General features: G+C 50.2%; 1 protein-coding gene across 1 annotated transcript in view; it reads left to right on the top strand.

Moving 5' to 3' along the window:
- The window catches only part of LOC101941192 (butyrophilin subfamily 1 member A1-like), a 93,904-nt gene extending 75,731 nt beyond the window's left edge, over window positions 1-18,173 (top strand). Inside the window, exons 2-5 of the mRNA XM_065565068.1 lie at window positions 1,673-1,789; window positions 5,212-5,559; window positions 15,338-15,619; window positions 17,468-18,173. Coding sequence (XP_065421140.1) covers window positions 1,684-1,789; window positions 5,212-5,559; window positions 15,338-15,619; window positions 17,468-17,628 — 897 coding nt within the window. The 5' untranslated portion in view covers window positions 1,673-1,683 and the 3' untranslated portion in view covers window positions 17,629-18,173. The remainder of the gene's footprint in view (window positions 1-1,672; window positions 1,790-5,211; window positions 5,560-15,337; window positions 15,620-17,467) is intronic.
- Window positions 18,174-18,728: the final 555 nt, after the last annotated feature.

Below are 18,728 nucleotides of genomic sequence, written 5' to 3'. Positions count from 1 at the left end.
CGAGTGACGTCAGCCCTTGTCGGAAGCCCCCCACTGCCCTTCACAGCAACGCAGCCTCTTGCAGGCACCAGGGCCCATAAAGGCCTAGGGCCACGTTTCCAAGAGAGCTCAGCTCTGAACTGCTCCCAGGCAGGTGCCTGTGTGACGTGTACAGGTTCCCCAGGGGCTCTGAGCAGCCGCACTCGGGACGGGAGGACGGGCGATGGAGCAACCCCTTACAGGTCTGCATTGCACCCCAAAATATCATAGACACTGCAGAAAAGGGTCACAAATATGATTTAGGGGCTGGAGCAAACGCCTCACAGTAGGAGACTGAAGGAGATCAATCTGTTCAGTTTAGCAAAGAGAAGAGTGAGAGGTGACTTTCTGTCATGGATTCACAAGGTCTGGTCTGTGCCCTGGCCTTCAGCCAGGCCCTTGGGAGTGACCCCTTGATTATGCTGGACCCCACGATCCACACAATTCCACAGAGGCAAGTCCATGGCTTCAGTGACTCAGAAACTGGGCCTTTGAGCACCAGCGACCCCTGGCTTTCTCCATGGCTCCCTGCAGCAAGTCCAACAAGCCAGACTCCTGCAGGAGACGTGTTCTACCCCTTCAGGGCTCAGTGTTCTCAGTGAGTATCTGCAGAGACACCAGGCACCTTTTCCACACCAACTAACCATGTGTTAGTCACCTGGCCTATGGAGTCTGAAAGTCCTTAGGTCAGCACAGAGAAGCAAAGTTTAAGAGAGGGTTCAGCCTGGCCAGAGCTGGGGCTCTGCCGAGCCGTGCTGCTGGAGGGTCCCGCTTGGCTCGCTCTCTCCGTGTCCCCTTTTTGTCTCTCAGTCCCAAGTGAGTCCCTGTGTCTCTGTCAGCCCAGTCCTTTAACACAGACACCTGGCACCTTCGCCCTTTGTGCTCCAGCTCCCGGCTATTGCTCCTTTTCCTTGTAGAGAGGTGGGGGGAAGAAACTTGGTGTATGAGTTGATGCTTAATCGTTGAGGCTTCCCATTGTCTTTTCAAAATTCTCCATTGATATGGGTTGATTCCAGCCCAGACAGTCCGAGTGGCTCTACATCTCAGACACCTAGCCTGTTCGGCCACGTCCCAGCGAGAGAAGCAATTCTTTCCCCCGAAGCAGCAGCAATGCCAAGGGGATCAGTACAGAGTCCTACCAATAGTTCATAAAAATATTTCAGTAAAATTCCCCACCTGTCACACCTTCATGAAGAAAATACAGGGTACTAAAGGGCTCTTTAATACAGTGAGGAAAGGCATAACAAGAACCAACGGCTGGAAGTTAAAACTGGACAAATTCTAATTAGAATTAAGGCACAGAATTGTAACCATGAGGGTGATTAATCACTGGAATAAACTACCAAGGGAAGTGGTGAATTGTCCATCTCTTGCTCTATTCAGATAAAGACTTGGTGACTTTTTGGAAGATGCTTCAGTCAAACACAAGTTTGGGCTCAGTACAGGGGTAAATGGGTGAGAGTCTTTGGCCTGTGCCACAGATCAGACTAGATGATCTAATGGTCCCCTCTGACCTTAGTCTATGAATATTGGGAAGTGTGCTAATGTAAACATAACTGATCCATGGACCAGGGCTATGAAAGTCAGACAACCTGGCATTGTCACTGCATCCCACTCACTCGCTGTCTGGTTTGTTATTTCTCTTGTTCCCCAGAGCAAGCTACAATGATGAGGAAGGTTCCCTTGTTCTCCCCCGGCACCACAGTGAGCTCTGCTCTGCCCGGCTACGTCGCTCTCTGCCTCACTCTACAGGTTCATAGGCTGGCGTCAGGTAGGAGCTCCGGCCTTCTCTCTGGGTTTGCTGCTGTTGCTGGTCATCAACGTACATCTCACATCACTGCCTTGTCTTGTAAATCACATCTGATCAACCTGCCAACAACCAGGAACATGGAGAAATCGCAGGCTACACCTAGGTCCCCAGTAACCATGGTTACTATCTATACACCATATTGTCAGGCCTTGACACTACATCCTTCCTACTGCTCTGACTGATTTCTGGCAGTTTCTAAAACACAGAACACAGTGAGCACCACTACAGGGCTCGCAAACTATTTAAAAGGACACTTCCAATTCCTATACACTGCACTGACAGACCGTATACGTCACAAATCAGACTCTTCTGCCACGAAGGAGTCCTGAATCCTAGGCTCTCCAGTTTAGACGTAACAACCCACAAGTCATTCATGCTGCACTAGGCACATGTGACTAGGGCTCAGAGCTAGACCTCATCTCACAGTGAGGATGTGAAGATATTTGCTGGCTTCTTCATTCTGTGCCTTCAGTGAAGCCCTGATAGTGACCCACTCCACCCCCGGGGCTGGCTCCACAGCTACTCGGGCATTTTGGTTCCCTCCTGCTGTGGTTTCCATCCTGTTAATTTAACCAGCTCTCTCTGTCTCTCCTGATGCTGAGTCTCTGCACTGAGACTCCCACATCCTGTGCAGTTCCACAGTGACCGATTCTCTGTTTCTTGCACTTTTCTATCTGCCTCCTTCTCCCTCTCCATTATCTGACCCCTGACTTTACCTTTAAAGCCATTGCCTGCATAGTGATGATCTGTTTTCATATCTTTACACCTTGTCAGCCTTTACACCACTGCTCCTGCAGATGAGGAAGCCCCAGTGCTGGAGCAGCACGAAAAGGCCTTGGTGTATCAGAGAACCAGGCCCCCAGTACCATTATCCCCAGGGTGCCTATGAGAACTCAGAGCTTTATTCAGAGATGATGGGGACAGTGTATAACACTCATGTGAACTCTGTGTGACAGATATTGCAGCCACATATGGCATTTTGGGGACTATCAAATTCACTTTATGAATGTTCTGTTTATTTTTGTACCCCCTTTATCAAAGGTATCTATACATGTTTCATAGATTAATAGATTCATAGATTCTAGGACTGGAAGGGACCTCGAGAGGTCATCGAGTCCAGTCCCCTGCCCTCATGGCAGGACCAAATACTGTCTAGACCATCCCTGACAGACATTTATCTAACCTACTGTTAAATATCTCCAGAGATGGAGATTCCCCAACCTCCCTAGGCAATTGATTCCAGTGTTTAACCACCCTGACAGTTAGGAACTTTTTCCTAATGTCCAACCTAAACCTCCCTTGTTGCAGTTTAAGCCCATTGCTTCTGGTTCTATCCTTAGAGGCTAAGGTGAACAAGTTTTCTCCCTCCTCCTTATGACACCCTTTTAAATACCTGAAAACTGCTATCATGTCCCCTCTCAGTCTTCTCTTTTCCAAACTAAACAAACCCAATTCTTTCAGCCTTCCTTCACAGGTCATGTTCTCAGGACCTTTAATCATTCTTGTTGCTCTTCTCTGGACCCTCTCCAATTTCTCCACATCTTTCTTGAAATGCGGTGCCCAGAACTGGACACAATACTCCAGTTGAGGCCTAACCAGCGCAGAGTAGAGCGGAAGAATGACTTCTCGTGTCTTGCTTACAACACACCTGTTAATACATCCCAGAATCATGTTTGCTTTTTTTGCAACAGCATCACACTGTTGACTCATATTTAGCTTGTGGTCCACTATAACCCCTAGATCCCTTTCTGCCGTACTCCTTCCTAGACAGTCTCTTCCCATTCTGTATGTGTGAAACTGATTTTTTCTTCCTAAGTGGAGCACTTTGCATTTGTCTTTGTTAAACTTCATCCTGTTTACCTCAGACCATTTCTCCAATTTGTCCAGATCGTTTTGAATTATGACCCTATCCTCCAAAGCAGTTGCAATTCCTCCCAGTTTGGTATCATCTGCAAACTTAATAAGCGTACTTTCTATGCCAATATCTAAGTCGTTGATGAAGATATTGAACAGAGACAGTCCCAAAACAGACCCTTGCAGAACCCCACTTGTTATACCTTTCCAGCAGGATTGGGAACCATTAATAACAACCCTCTGAGTACGGTTATCCAGCCAGTTATGCACCCACCTAATAGTAGCCCCATCTAAATTGTATTTGCCTAGTTTATCGATAAGAATATCATGTGAGACCATATCAAATGCCTTACTAAAGTCTAGGTATACCACATCCACCGCTTCTCCCTTGTCCACAAGACTCATTATCCTATCAAAGAAAGCTATCAGATTGGTTTGACATGATTTGTTCTTTACAAATCCATGCTGGCTGTTCCCTATCACCTTACCACCTTCCAAGTGTATGCAGATGATTTCCTTAATTACTTGCTCCATTATCTTCCCTGGCACAGAAGTTGAACTAACTGGTCTGTAGTTTCCTGGGTTGTTTTTATTTCCCTTTTTATAGATGGGCACTATCTTTGCCCTTTTCCAGTCTTCTGGAATCTCTCCTGTCTCCCATGATTTTCCAAAGATAATAGCTAGAGGCTCAGATACCTCCTCTATTAGCTCCTTGAATATTCTAGGATGCATTTCATCAGACCCTGGTGACTTGCAGGCATCTAACTTTTCTAAGTGATTTTTAACTTGTTCTTTTTTTATTTTATCTTCTAAACCTACCCCCTTCCCATTAGCATTCACTATGTTAGGCATTCCTTCAGACTTCTCGGTGAAGACCGAAACAAAGAAGTCATTAAGCATCTCTGCCATTTCCAAGTTTCCTGTTACTGTTTCTCCCTCCTCACTGAGCAGTGATATATGTATCTTTGTGGGTTTGGGATTGTATCTATATGTTATATGTATCTTTGTGAGTTTGGGATTGTAATCTATGCCATGGGGGAGGGTTACCCCATCTTCTTCAGAATTTGCAAACCATGGGGGGTAATTACTTGTGGGACAGGTAACAGCTCCAGAGAAGTGCCACCCCTCGGGAGCATTGCATAAACTGGGTTAGACCAGGTCCCAGAAGCCCAAGAGAACAAAGATTTTTGGTATAAAAGTTGACTTTGAACTGACCAGAGGCCCGAGATCTTGGGCTGCAAAGTGACAGGATCTGTTAACCAAGAGGACAAACCCTTAGAGAAAGGTTTGAAAGACTTTGGAACCTACCAAAAAGTCCCATGTGCCAGATGAGAATTCTTTGGGATAAGCATAACATGTGTTCAGTCCTTTGATTGGTTTATGGTAAGTTTTCTCTGTCAGGCTTTTGTCTTTAAATGGTCTCACTTCTAACGCAGGGCACTCTCTTACAGTGTGTCTTACTGCTGAATTAATGCCACGCCCCAGCCTCTTGCCGATTTAATTTCCTTTTTTCATTGTACATTTCACAGCACATTTCACAGTGACTGGACCTGACCACCCAGTCATTGCCTCCCTAGGTGGGGAGGCCATCCTGCCCTGCCACCTCTCCCCCAGGATGAGTGCTGAGAACATGGAGGTGAGATGGTTCCGATCCCAGTTCTCTCCAGCAGTGCACCTGTACCGTGATGGGCAGGATCAGTATGGAGAGCAGATGCCGGAATATCAAGAAAGAACTGAGCTCTTAAGAGATGACATCACCAATGGGAGTGTTTCCCTGAGAATACGCAATGTCCAACTCTCTGACAATGGGCAGTACAAGTGTTTTTTTCAGTCCAGTGTCTCTTATGAAGATGCTATATTGGAACTACATGTGGCAGGTCAGTAACTTCTGCTGATTTTTTAATGTCTTAAACAGGGTAATAAGTGGAGTCAGAGGGTTCATTGTGAGATGACACAATTTTTCTCATTATAGTGGGGCAGCAGCTCTGCTCTGGATAAGGTTGAGTCTAGTTTGCTGTGTAATATCCATTTTTTCTAAGTCCTCTAAAACCCAGACGCATACTCAGGGTGTGTCTACAGTGGCAGACTTTCTTCACCGGCAGTTACAGCGCCGCTCAGAGAGTGCTAAAGGGAAACCGCTGTTGTGTGTTCACACTGTCAGCTACTTGCGCAATAGCATGTTCACACTTGCGGCATTTGCATCGTCATTCAGCAGCTATCCCACAAACCATCTCTTCCTTTTCTGCCGCTAAGTGTTGTGGGAAGGCAGAGGGGGTCGTGAGGCATCCTGGGCCCCTTCCCAATGCCCTATGATGCATTGCTTTGCATCCCAGCAATCCCTGTGCTTCCTTCCATATTTGGTGCCATCTTTCAATGGTTTGCGTAGTGTGCGCTCTGCCTCTTCAGTCTGCAGGAATGGATCCCACACTGTTGACCAATATGCTGCTCGCCCTGACTAACATATTACAAGTGGCAGTGAAGTTGTTCCTTAAACTACAGAGGCAAGAGGTCTCAAACATTGATCTTATCACATGTAGTAGCTACAACATGAGATTGCTTGTGGCATTCACGGAGGTGCTGACTACAGTGAAACACTGGTTTTGGGCTCAGGAAACAAGCACTGAGTGGTGGGATCACATCGTCATGCCCATCTGGGAGGATGAGATGTGGCTGCAGAACTTTTGAATGAGGAAAGCCACTTTCATGGGACTGTGTGATGAGCTCGCCCCAGCCCTGAGGCGAAAAGACACAAAAATGAGAGCTGCCCTGTCGTTGGAGAAGCGTGTGGCGATTGCACTGTGGAAGCTGGCAACTCCAGACAGCTACCGATCATTCGCTAACCAGTTTGGAGTGGAAAAGTCAACCATTGGACTCATGTTGACAGAAATGTGCAGGGCCATTAATCGCATCCTACTGCGAAAGACCGTGACTCTTGGCAACGTGCGTGACATTGTGGGTGGCTTTGCACAAATGGGTTTCCCTAACTGCGGCGGGGCGATAGATGGCACTCATATTCCAATTCTGGCACCAGCCCACCTAGCCTCCGAGTACATTAGTCGCAATGGGTATTTCTTTATAGTTCTCCAGATGCTTGTGGATCGCCATGTGTGTTTGACAGACATTAATGCAGGCTGGTCCTGAAAGGTGCATGACGCATGCAACTTTCAGAACACTGGCCTGTTCAGGAAGCTGGAAGCAGGAACTTTCTACCCAGACCAGAAGATCACCGTAGGGGAAGTCAAAATGCCCATTGTGATCCTGGGAGACCCCACCTACCCCTTAAAGCTGTGGCTTATGAAGCCATAAACGGGGAACCTTGACAGCAGCAAGGAGTGGTTCAACAACAGGCTCAGCATGTGCAGAATGACTGTTGAATGTGCTCTTGGTCATTTAAAGGCCCACTGGCACTGCCTATATGGGAGGCTGGACCTGGCCAATGACAATATTCCTATGGTTATTTCCACGTGCTGAACGGTCCATAATATTTGTGATGGGAAGGCTGAAAGCTTCACTCGGGGCTGGACCGTTGAGTCTCAGCACCTGGATGCTGACTTTGAGCAGCCAGAGACCAGGGCTATTAGAGGGGCACAGTGCAAGGCCATAAGGATGAGGGATGCCTTGAGGCAGCCATTTGAAGCTGAAAGCCACTAATATTTGTTGCTACGCTCGGGATTGCAGTGCTTGTAATGCTAGGAGGTGATTATGTTGGTGCGGATGATGCACTGTGAAGGTTTAAGAAAATGGACTGTTGCTTTGCAGGGCTATGTTTGCATTCAGTTAATGTAATAAAGGTCGCTTTCAAACCAAAACAAATCTTCTATTAAAAAACAACAACCGGAGGAGACACACACACACAAAATCAGCAGTGAGGGGGATGGTGGAAGGGAGGTTCCCAGGGGGAGGTGGAGTCCCAAGATGGTTAAAGATTTGTGTATGTCCAGGTGTCATATGCACTCTTGTCCTTTGGAGTACTGTGCAGCCAGGGCCGGCTCCAGGCACCAGCCCACCAAGCTTGTGCTTGGGGCGGCACCTGGAGGGGGGCGGCGTGGTGCGGCGCTCCGGCTCCGGGGAGAGCGGGGCCACGGCCGGGGCTCGAGCCGCCTTCCCCCCGGCGCTCTGGCTGCCGGGGAGAGCAGAGCCCCGGCCGGACACTCCGCCCTCATCCCAGGGCTCCGGCCGCCCTCCCCCCGGCCGCCGGGGAGAGCGGAGCCCCGGCTGGGGCTCACCGCCCTCCCCCCGGGGCTCCGGCTGCCCTCCCACCCCCGCCCCCTCCCCTGCCATGCGGAGGGGGCGGCCGGAGGCTTTTTTGCCTGGGGCGGCAAAAAAGCCAGAGCCGGCCCTGTGTGCAGTGGGTACTGTACTTCAGCAGGGTAAACTGCAGAGGCACGGGTGTCGAGTGCAGTAGGTACTGGGAGTCCACAGAGCTGGACTGTGTGTGTGTGTGTGTGCGGGTCAGGGGTGGTGCATGGGAAAGAGTTTTGCAACAGCGGCCACAGAGGGGGGTGGGCCGGAGCTGCTCAGTTTTCAGTGCTAGGAGTGCCTGGAGCGTGTCCACTTGGCACTCTCTAATCTTTAAGAGCCACTCTGTAGATTCATTCTGGCATGCTGCATTCTCCTTTTGGTCCCTCTTCTCGCTGTCCCGTCACTCATTCAACTCTTGTTTTTCGGCTGCAGAATGCAGCATGACATCACGCAGAAGGTCCTCTCTACTTTTTCATGGCTGCTTTCTAATCCTGCGCAGCCGTTCAGCCGGTGATAAAAAAGAGGGAGGCTGGGCTCCCAAGGTCAGATTTGTGAAGCCAAAATGAAGCATTTTACAGAGGCACTATTGTTTACAACACAGAGACCACTGAATCAGTGTTTAAAACACAGCCAGTACTCACACACCTGTCACTTATTGGCTGACCCCAGGCAAGCACACATGAGCCGCAAGACCCCCAAAATGGTGAGTAGCCTCAGGGGCAGGGTAAATCACTGCTCCCAGACCCTGTTGTACACTGGGCATGTGGCTCTTGGGGAGAGCCAGCACTGTAGGCGGGGGCTGATCATTGTTCCTGTCCCCACACTTTCCACAGGCTGTGCTCATTATGGAAGATATCTTGCTGCTGAGGGTGACCGGAGAATCAAGGCAGGGTCATCTCAAGGAATGCAGCTTCCACCCAGGCCTTTATGCAGCTAGCCTGTGTGCAGCAATGGTCCCCCCCCACCCCCAGTGATGGCCGAGTGTCAGGGGAATGTTACCCTTAGGGGTGAAAGTAACTTACAGGACTTACCGGTACTGCCGGAGTCCTGAGGGGGGCGTGGCCTCATCCGGAAGAGGCATGGCCTCAACCAGAAGAGGCGGGGCCTCTCAAGATTTAAAGGCCCTGGGGCACCAGCTGTGGCTGGGAGCTCCAGGGCCTTTAAATCACCCCGGGGCTCCCAGCTGCATAGGTGGCTGGGAGCCCCCGGGGCTCCGGCTGCCGCGGAGCTCTGGGCCCTTCAAATCCCAGCCCCAGCCGAGCTGCGGGCGGGATTTAAAGGGCTCTGGGCTTCCCGCTGTGGTGGGAAGTCCCGAGCTCTTTAAATCCCCCTTCCCCCCCCCCCCCCCCGCCAGCTCCGGCAGCCGGGCTGGGGCCCGGATTTAAAGGGCTTGTAGCTCCCCGCCACTGTGGGGAGCCCAGAGCCCTTTAAATCCGCACCGCAGAAGCCAGTGCGGTCTGGCATGGCGTACTGACTCTTGCTGGTACGCCAGACTGGACTGGACCCGCTTACTTTCACCTCTGCCCTTAGTGGGGCAAGAAACAAAGCAGCTCTGCCAAAGAACCCGTGGCAGCCGATTGCCCAGTATCTCCACGAGAGTTTCCTGGAGATCTCTGAGGCAGATTCCCATGAAGTGAGGGAGTCCATCAACACCCTGTTCCACCGCTCTGCCTAGGCATGTGGTGGTATGCGTATCGCACAGACACAAGGCAGCCTTCTGCAAATCCCTCCAGCAAGCTCAGCACACAGAAACAAGCCGGCCTTCTGCAACCCTCCTCCCCCCAACAGCTCGCTTCAGTGATTCCCAAAATCAAAGCCACTTACCAGGGGCTTCATCTCCTGTTCCTGCTTCGCCAAGTTCTGAACGCTGTGACTGGCTAGCCACCTCCAGGGTACACAAGAGCTCCTGGCTGCATGCACCTCTGAACAAGTCATCCTCTGGCTCTGGGTCCACCTCCCTCTCCGCAGCCTTGTCCAAGATTTCCTCCTCCTGGCTCAGTCCACTCTCGACAGGCACGGAAGCCCCTGAAGTATCCACAGGACTCTTCGCAGTGGAGGTGGGGTCGCCACCGAGTATCACGTCCAGCTCTTTGTAGAACTGGCAGCTCGTGGGCACAGAACCAGAGTGGCAGTTTGCCTCCCGCTCCTTGTGGTAGGCATTCCACAGCTCCTTCACTTTGACCCTGCACTGCAATGTGTCCCAGTCATGGCCCCTTTCTGTCATGCGTCGTGAAATCTGTCTGAAGATATCATAATTCCTATGGCTGGAGCACAGCTGGGACTGGACAGCCTCCTCTCCCCAAACGCTAGGGCGGGAGGGATAGCTCAGTGGTTTGAGCATTGGCCTGCTAAAGCCAGGGTTGTGAGTTCAATCCTTGAGGGGGCCATTTAGGGATCTGGGACAAAAATCTGTCTGGGGATTGGTCCTGCTTCGAGCAGGGGGTTGGACTAGATGACCTCCTGAGGTCCCTTCCAACCCTGATATTCTATGACGCTGATGAGGTCCAGCAGCTCATCATTGCTCCAAGCGGGGGATCGCCTGGTGTGTGGAGCAGCCATGGTCACCTGGAAAGATGTGCTGAGACCACCGCATGCCAAGCAAACAGGAAGGGGACTTTCAAAATTCCCAAGGAATTTAAAGGATAGGGCTGAAGGTTGGTCACCTGAGGGCAGGGCAGTAGGGTTCTAATCGATGACCAGAAAGGCGAGGACAGGCGTGTGGGACACCTCCTGGATGCAAATTACAGCATTGTAATCCACCAATGTGTCTACGCTGGCACTGCAGTGTTGTAGCCCCGGCACAGAAAGCTGTACACCTCTTGTCGGAGTGGTTGTTTTACAGCACTTCAACTGCGCAGTTTCTGCGCACAAAGTGGCTTGGCAGTGTGTACACCTCGGGAGTTACAGCTGTCAAAGCTGCTTTACTGTGCAGAAACTTGCCAGCATAAACAAGGCCTCAGATTGTCTTGAAAACTGCTGTGACTCATTGGAGTCTGGGGTTGGGTTAGTGGCCCAAATGTGAGGTCTTTAGAGCAAGGAATTAACGAGACACAAACACCCCTAAACAGTCAGGTAATATTAACATGTTGTGGTTATTATAACTATTTTGTGCACGCCTGGGGCTGAACAATGACTCTGATCCTCCCCAAACTGATGCCACCAGCTGGGATTGATCTCGGCTCATGTCTGGCCCCTTCAGGGTAACAGTGCTTGATACACAGGGACCTGTAGCCCAGAGCCTGGTCTAAGGGTGGGAGAATTGGGGAATTCCCCGCCCCCAGCACACGTAGAGGCAGGAGGCCTGACCCCTGAAGGTGCTGTCAGAGAGACCAGCAAGGGGACAGAGGTGCAGCTAGTTCTGTAACCATGACATGAGGTTTAGGTCAGGTGTAGCGAATTCCTGGTCTCCATTCAAACACTGAGCTTGCTCCACACAAACCACCCCGACTTGCAAAATATTACCTCCTCATCACCCTTGTCCTGAGGATTCCTTTTGGGACGTTGCCTTCACTTACCCCTCACCAAGCCCTGGAGATCACTGGCATATCTGACACCAGACTGCTGACAGTCCCCATGGCAAAGAGTCTGTGTTCTGCTACTGACACAACCTGTACAACTCAGCACTGAAATAAGGCATGATTGATCCATCAAGGTATACCTGTGCCTCTCTGCATATCACAGTGACAGCACTGCTAATATGCTCTAAATAATCCCCTCCGCTAGTCATTACAGCTACACCGAGCACACTGCATGCAGCTTTAGTGCATGCAGCCAGTTCCCAATGGTTATTGCCATCTCCAAAGGGGCAGAGTTAAGGTTGTTTTGGTTTTTACCTTCACTATGGATTTCCTGGTTTTAGAGGTCTGAGTTTTGCTGAAAAAGGCATTCTGGAAGGGCAGGAGATAATACAGAGTTAAGGTTGCCTAGAGGTAACTAAGTTTTTTTGTCAGTGAATAGACATGAGGGAGGATTACAGGAAGGGGGCATTGTTTGTGTCGTGTTCCACAGATTTGAATTGCAGCATGTATCTGCCTGCACTGCAGCTGCATCCCTGTGTTCAGTGTAGCTGTACTGACCAGTGGAGAGAGTAGTGGGGACAGGGTCTCAGAGCTGTCACTGTGCTATGGAAGGGCAGGAGATAATATCACCAGGCAGCCTGAACTCTGTGCTAACCAAGGTTTTGTCAGTGAATTTTCTAGTTGTTTTTTATTTTTAACAGAAAGGGAAACGTTTGTTGTAGGAGCTAGTGGCCATTTATGTGGTTGTAGTTCTCACCTAGGTTTGCAGTTGCTACACGACTGTGCCTAGGTAATAACCAAAAGTATAGTATAGTGCTTTTCCATTAGTAGACCTGAAAGAGCGTCACATCATTACCCCCATTTTACAGATGGGAAACTGAGGCACGGATAAGAGAAGTGAGTTTCCCAAGGTCACCCAGCAGCTCAGTGGCAGAGCGATGAATAATCCTAGTCTTGGGAACTCTTTGTTAGGCCACTCATTTGCTCCGTGGTTGCTCACTGCCCCTCCCCCCTGTATGTTCTGTTATAATGCAATGGGGATAACGGTCGTGCTTTCCAATGTTTGCAGTGTGTAGCTGGTAACAGAGCTGGTGAGAGAAATCTCATCCCAGGTCTCTGTCCCAACACCTTGACAGTTTTATTACACAGTGGCTACTTTAAGCATGTGAGAGGAGACTCGTGTTTGTTTCCTTCTCCACCCCCCCCCCACAACATGTAGCTCCCCTCTGCCCTGCGTTTCTGGGGGCACACATCACAGGCAGCAGCTTACTGGTGGGCCACACACTACCTCGGTTATGTAGCCTGAGCTGCACACTGAGCTGGGCTCCTCGCCCCAACTACCAGGCCTAGCTGGGCCCCCTGCTACCCCTGGTCCAGCCAGACTTCCCCAGCCATGTTGCAGGCTCACCCAATCCAACTCCCCCTCCCCCACACAGTCTGGCAACCACACACAGGGGTGATGTGTATTTTAACTATTCATGTCCTGCATTTCAGATGTTTACATTTTCACCACATTCAGGCCCCACCCCACTCCCTGTGATCACAGATTACATGTGGGGGTTAGACACCCCAAGAGTGGCAGGGGATCCCAGATCCCAGGACATACAGTGGGAAGAAAATGGGGTTCAGAGCCCTGCAAAGGGATAGGGCTCCCCCAGATCCCAGAGTGGGGAAGGGGAGAATTTGGGGCTGACAGGACTCCCTGCCCCTAAACCCACAACTTTTACTGTCACCCCTCACAATATCAAATCCCTCCCATTCCGCTCCTTTCCCTTACCTGAGGAAGCCTCAATCCTTTTTTCCTCCCCTTTCACCCATTCTAATTTATCCTCCTCCCCATAATACCCACATTCCTTGCTGCAGACCCAACACCTGTTCCCATAATAATGTAATATAATAATGTAACCCTTCTGCCAGTTGGAGTGGGCAGCAAGAAGCGTCGGGTTCAATATCTAGGGGCTTCCTTTTCAACAATATAACCAAAACCGGCTTGAGCTCCCGCCCAGTAACGTGGGAAAATTTCACTCTACCCTCTGGGCACTTCTAAGAGGCAAATCTTCCCCTCTCGCAAGCACAGAGTCTGAGATAGAAATAGTTTCTTTAATTAAAGTAACCTAACATTAATCTGAGAAAACAGCACAAGCGATATTCATAAACACAAAAGCATGAGCAAGACACCCTCCCCAGAGTGTGCTGGGCAGTGTCCTTTGCTTCAGGTTCTTCAGTCCAACAACCAAGTTCTTGTAGTGTGCCCCCCGTTCAACACACCGCTCACAGTTGTTGTGCCTGGTCAGCACAGACCCAGAGTTCATAGGTACATCTGTGTGCATTCTGCTCCTGCCATGAGCGGGGGGAGGGGAGTAAATGCACCCGCTGGCCGCCTGCTCACCACTCCCACTGGCCGCCTGCCCGCTGCTCCTGCCAGCCACCTGCCCGCTGCTCCCACCTGCCACCCCCACTGGGTCGCTGCTTCCACCGCCGGATTAAGATCATTTTATTTCAGTTTAGCTCATCAGTAAAAGTGTGATCTGGTGCAGAAGGCATTACCTTAACCCTGCATTTTTTTGTTATCTAATGTCTGTAATTTGTGGGCGTCAGTGTGGGTGTGTTTCCTGGCTCTCAGAGAAGTCCAGTTTTCTGCTGCCAACTTCTGCGTTCTGGAAGGGTACAAGGCACAGCCGAGGCAACCTGAACTCCCCAGTAACAAAGTTTTTGGTAGTGAATTAATTTAACGTTTGTCTATACAAGGGGTGGGCAAACTTTTTGGCCTGACGGCTACATAGGGTTTCAAAAATTGTATGGAGGACTGGTTAGGAGAGGCTGTGCCTCCCCAAACAGCCAGGCATGGCCCGGCCCCTGCCCCCTATCCGACCCCCCCCCCCCCCGCTTCTCGCCCCCTGACGGCCCCTCTGGGACTCCTGCCCCATCCAACCTCCCCGTTCCCTGACAGCCCCCCTGGAACCTCTGCTCTATCCACCCCCCCGCTCTCTGTCTCCTGACCACCCCCAGACCTCCCACCCCTAACTGACCCCTGCTGCCCCATCCAACGCCCCCCCTTCCTAACCGCCTCCCCAGGATCCCTGCCCCATCCAACCCCTGTTCCCTGTCCTCTGATGGCTCCGGCCCCTGACCACCACCCCTGAACTCCCCTGCCCTCTCTCCAACCCCCCTCCCTCACTCCCTGCTCCCTTACCGCGCTGCCTGGAGCACCGGTGGCTGGCGGTGCAGCTGCACCAGGATAGGCAGCCGTGCCGCCCAGCTGGAGCCAGTCACGCACCGTGCAGGACAGAGCACCGGGTCAGGCCGGGCTCTGCAGCTGCGCTGCCCCAGGAGCTCACAGCCCCACCGCCCAGAGCATTGCGCCGGCAGTGCAGTGAGCTGAGGCTGCGGGGGAGGGGGAACAGTGGGGAAGGGGTCAGGGGCTAGCCTCCTAGGCCAGGAGCTCAGGGGCCGGGCAGAACGGTCCTGCGGGCCAGATGTGGCTTGGGGGCCATAGTTTGCCCACCTCTGGTCTATACATACACATGCACTGGTTACAATGAAGTAGTGCAAAACCCTATATGGACACTCTTAAATGGTTTGGAAATGGCTTATATTACTTTAGCTTGAGTCGATTCCTTCTTGATTTAAGAGTGTCCACACAGGGGTTTGCACTGGTTTAAAAAAAAAAAACACTTTTACGAAACTGGAGCAAGTTTGTGCATAGAACAGCCCTGATATTAAGATTAATTCTATCAAATTGGAATCTGGCCAGTTTAACTAATCAACCACATCCATGGACTCACATTCAATTCTCAGTTTAATAGGAAATGGCTTTTGATAACTGTGTAATAAAACTTTTGGCTCATTACTAGGCACTGTAGGATTATCACAAGTTCATTTATTTCTTCTGTAGGTTTGGGCTCTGCTCCTGCCATCTCTGTGGAGGGACATCAGGACAGAGGGATCCGGGTTGTGTGTCGATCAGCCGGATGGTACCCACAACCTGAGGCTCAGTGGAGAGATCTCCAGGGGCAGGTCTTACCATCAGCCTCTGAAAAAATATCCCAAGAGGCCAATGACCTGTTTCAAACAGAGATTGCCATTGTTATAACAGAAGAGTCCAACCAGAAAGTGTCCTGCTCTGTCAGGAACCCCCGTCTCAACCAGGAGAGAGAGTCAGAGATTTCCATAGCAGGTCAGTACCCATCTGTGCCGCACATGGATAGATTGAGACGTTGCAGACATGGGCAGAGAGTATTTATCATTGTGTCTCCTGTTTATTGGCCTGAACCTTCAATGTGCTGAGCACGTCTTGTAAAATCCTGAACAACCTCAATTCTCTTTGGATATGTCTACACTGCAATTCAAAACCCGCTGGTGACCCAGGCCAGCTGGCTCAGGCTAAGGGCCTGTTAAATTGTGGTATAGATGTCTGAGCTTGGGCTGGACCCTGCTACATGCACTAAAAATTCCCCACTTTAAAACGGGAACAGATCAAAGTGCACCAGGGAACTTTTAGTGCAGTGCAGCAGGGTGCACACAGCCCCGTTAGTGCGCAGCAGGCCAGTGCACGGTGGATTTACACTAACTGCGCCTATAGGTGAGTTGTGCCTGCTGCCTTAGGGAGACGCCTCCCTCTCAGTTCTGGGGTTCTTGTATATTCAGATTCTGGATTCTAAGAAATAAAGTCATGATACACTGCAACATTCCAACAGGAGTATTTATGCTTGTATCTCACTTTGTGTTTGTGTGTGCATGCGCGCACACGCTGTGAACATCACAATTCTCTGTGGGGCTGGGGGAGGGAATTCTCCTTTGTTCTCAGTGAGAGTTGTGGGTGCTAAATATTTATGAAAATCTGGGTAATAAAGTCATTTTTCCTGACTGGCACAATAGAGCCCTGAATATGGCCTGAGCATTGCTACTTAGATTACATCTGAAATTACCAGCAATAAAATTTCAGGCCCAAAATATGCAGAAACAAAATCTTACCTAAGAGCACCTTAATTTGTAGAAAAAAAGGTTGTGATTTTATGTGTTATTATCTACCAAATACCTTGGTTACTATCAAATGAATATTTCATCACTATAATGGTAAGAATGTTGTATTGGTAAAGCACCAGTTGTTTGAGGTCTCATAGTGCTGCACTTCTGGTTAGTCTATGATATGCCCAGTATTACCTGATTGTTATGTTCACGGCACACACGGAGAGTTAGAAACAAAACATAAACACTCTTCCTGAAAGGCTGCAATGTCACACTGCTTTATTTCTAAGAATACAGAACTCTCACACACCAGAGTCAAATACAGAGAGAGATAAAGCAGGCTGCTCCCTAAGGCAGAGAGGGAGAACCAAACCCACCCTGCTCTAGGCTGGCTCTTTGCAGACTGACTGCAGAGGACCCAGATGCATGCTCCCTACAGAGCCCCCTAGCCTACAAGCAGGACCAGGAATCCCTTCAGGATTTCAAGTGTGAACTTTTAATTTTTACATGGTTTCAATACACCGCACTAATCACTTAGCAAGAACCCTCTAGTCAGCCATTGCTCCAAGGCCCAGGAAAGAGGACACTGGGGGAATTTTTACTCTGAATCTCCAGGCTCAGTTTTGTTTTTATTAAAATCCCGCATTAACATATTTTGGGCCAGATTCTTTCATGTGGCTGAACCCCAGTGAGCACAGGGGTGTCAGGAGGCGCCTCACAGCTCTCTGATTCTGAGATCCAGTCTGCACTGGCTTCAGCCTTGGGATCAGTTAGAGCAGCCTAGGGAATGCCTGAACTTACGCCAGTGGGGGATGGTGTAGCATAATGGAGCTGCCCCCTACGCTCTCCCCTCCCTCAACACACCCCCTCCCATTAATTACCCATGTTCAGTAACCAGGCTAAAGCTTGGGTTTTCATTGGCTTAAGCACAAAGCAGCCACATCTCCCTGTGTATTACCCTGTGAGACTCTTAACTAGTCACAGCATCACCACTGTCACAGTGTCCTGCCTTCATTCTGCGTGTTTGCTCCCAAGTCAATGGCACTTTCTCTTGCAGAGCTGTTTTTCCCAAGGGTCAATCCCTGGATGGTGGCTCTGGGTGTGATCTTGGCTGTTCTCCTGGCTGTTCTCATCCCCCTGGCCAGTTTCTGCTTCTGGAAGCAACACAGAGCGAAAGGTGAAGTAACAAAAGGGGGGAATTTGGTGATAGACAGATAGATATAAACAAAACCAAAAGTAAAGATACAGGGATTAAGGGGCTTTGATTCAATGTTTGGAGGAGTTTCAGGCAATGGGAGCTGGGCTGAGCGTGAAGAGGAAGCTGAATAAATTATGATCATGTTTGAACCAAGAAGTGCCAAGTGGTTTCACCCCTTCAGATCTCACTCAAGGATCCCAATCGAATGTGATTCTGAACTGTTCCCTGGGGATCAGCCTGGCTCCGTTAGATACACCTTGTGGGGCTCAGGTTGCTGGGCTTGGAGCGCCGACATATGTAACTTGGCTGCTTGCAGGAAAACCAGAATGCAAAGCTGGGCAGGGGGAACTTATGGCCCAATTCTGCCCTTCAGTCTGTGCATGAACCCCCCACCTCCCATCTCCCCATGCAGGTGAGCAGGAGCTGTGGATGGGCAGAGTAGTGGCTGTTGAAATGGAAGGGTTAGCTGTTACCTTATCTACCCTAAGGGTATGTCTACACTGCCCATGTTACAGCGCGGCGTGGCAGTGTAGTCACGCTTTATCGCCGGGAGCATAAAAACCCCCACCCCGAACGAGCAGTGGTGGCTTTATCACCGGGAGCACACTGGCACTTTTCACTGCTAAAGCTTTTGCCACTCGGGGCGGGGGGGGTTCACACCTTTGAATGACTAAAGTTTTAGCGCTGAAAGTGGCAGTGTAGACACAGCCTAAGATTTGTTCAGCCTGAGATCCTGCTACAGCAACAGAGCAATGAACTCTCTGTTGTAGTATAAGTGCTCAGCTGTAGGGTTTTTTTCCTTTAGTCCCAAAAGGCAGAAATTGTCCTTCGGTGATTTATCTGTTTATAGGGAGCTGGGGTTCTCATAGCTGCCTAAGGGATCTGAATGCCCGATTTTTGTTTAAAGTAATGGGCACCGAATGTGCAAATCCCCAAGGGAGCTGTGAAAGTCCCACCCGCAGGGTTTTCTCACCTGAAGTGCTGTGAATTGTATGTAGAAATGTACCAGTGTTGGAAGAATTGGGAAGGGGAAATGTCTGTTACAATGATTTCCCAGTGGGGACGGAAGCAGGTAATTCAGAGAAGTAGAGAGGAGCTGTGCTGTTTACTTGTGCTTTGT

Source organism: Chrysemys picta, chromosome 12, assembly GCF_011386835.1.
Source record: "Chrysemys picta bellii isolate R12L10 chromosome 12, ASM1138683v2, whole genome shotgun sequence".
In the NCBI taxonomy this organism is placed as follows: domain Eukaryota; kingdom Metazoa; phylum Chordata; order Testudines; family Emydidae; genus Chrysemys; species Chrysemys picta.
The sequence above is the reverse complement of the archived record's forward strand: the minus strand, read 5'-3'. Positions and strand labels throughout refer to the sequence as shown.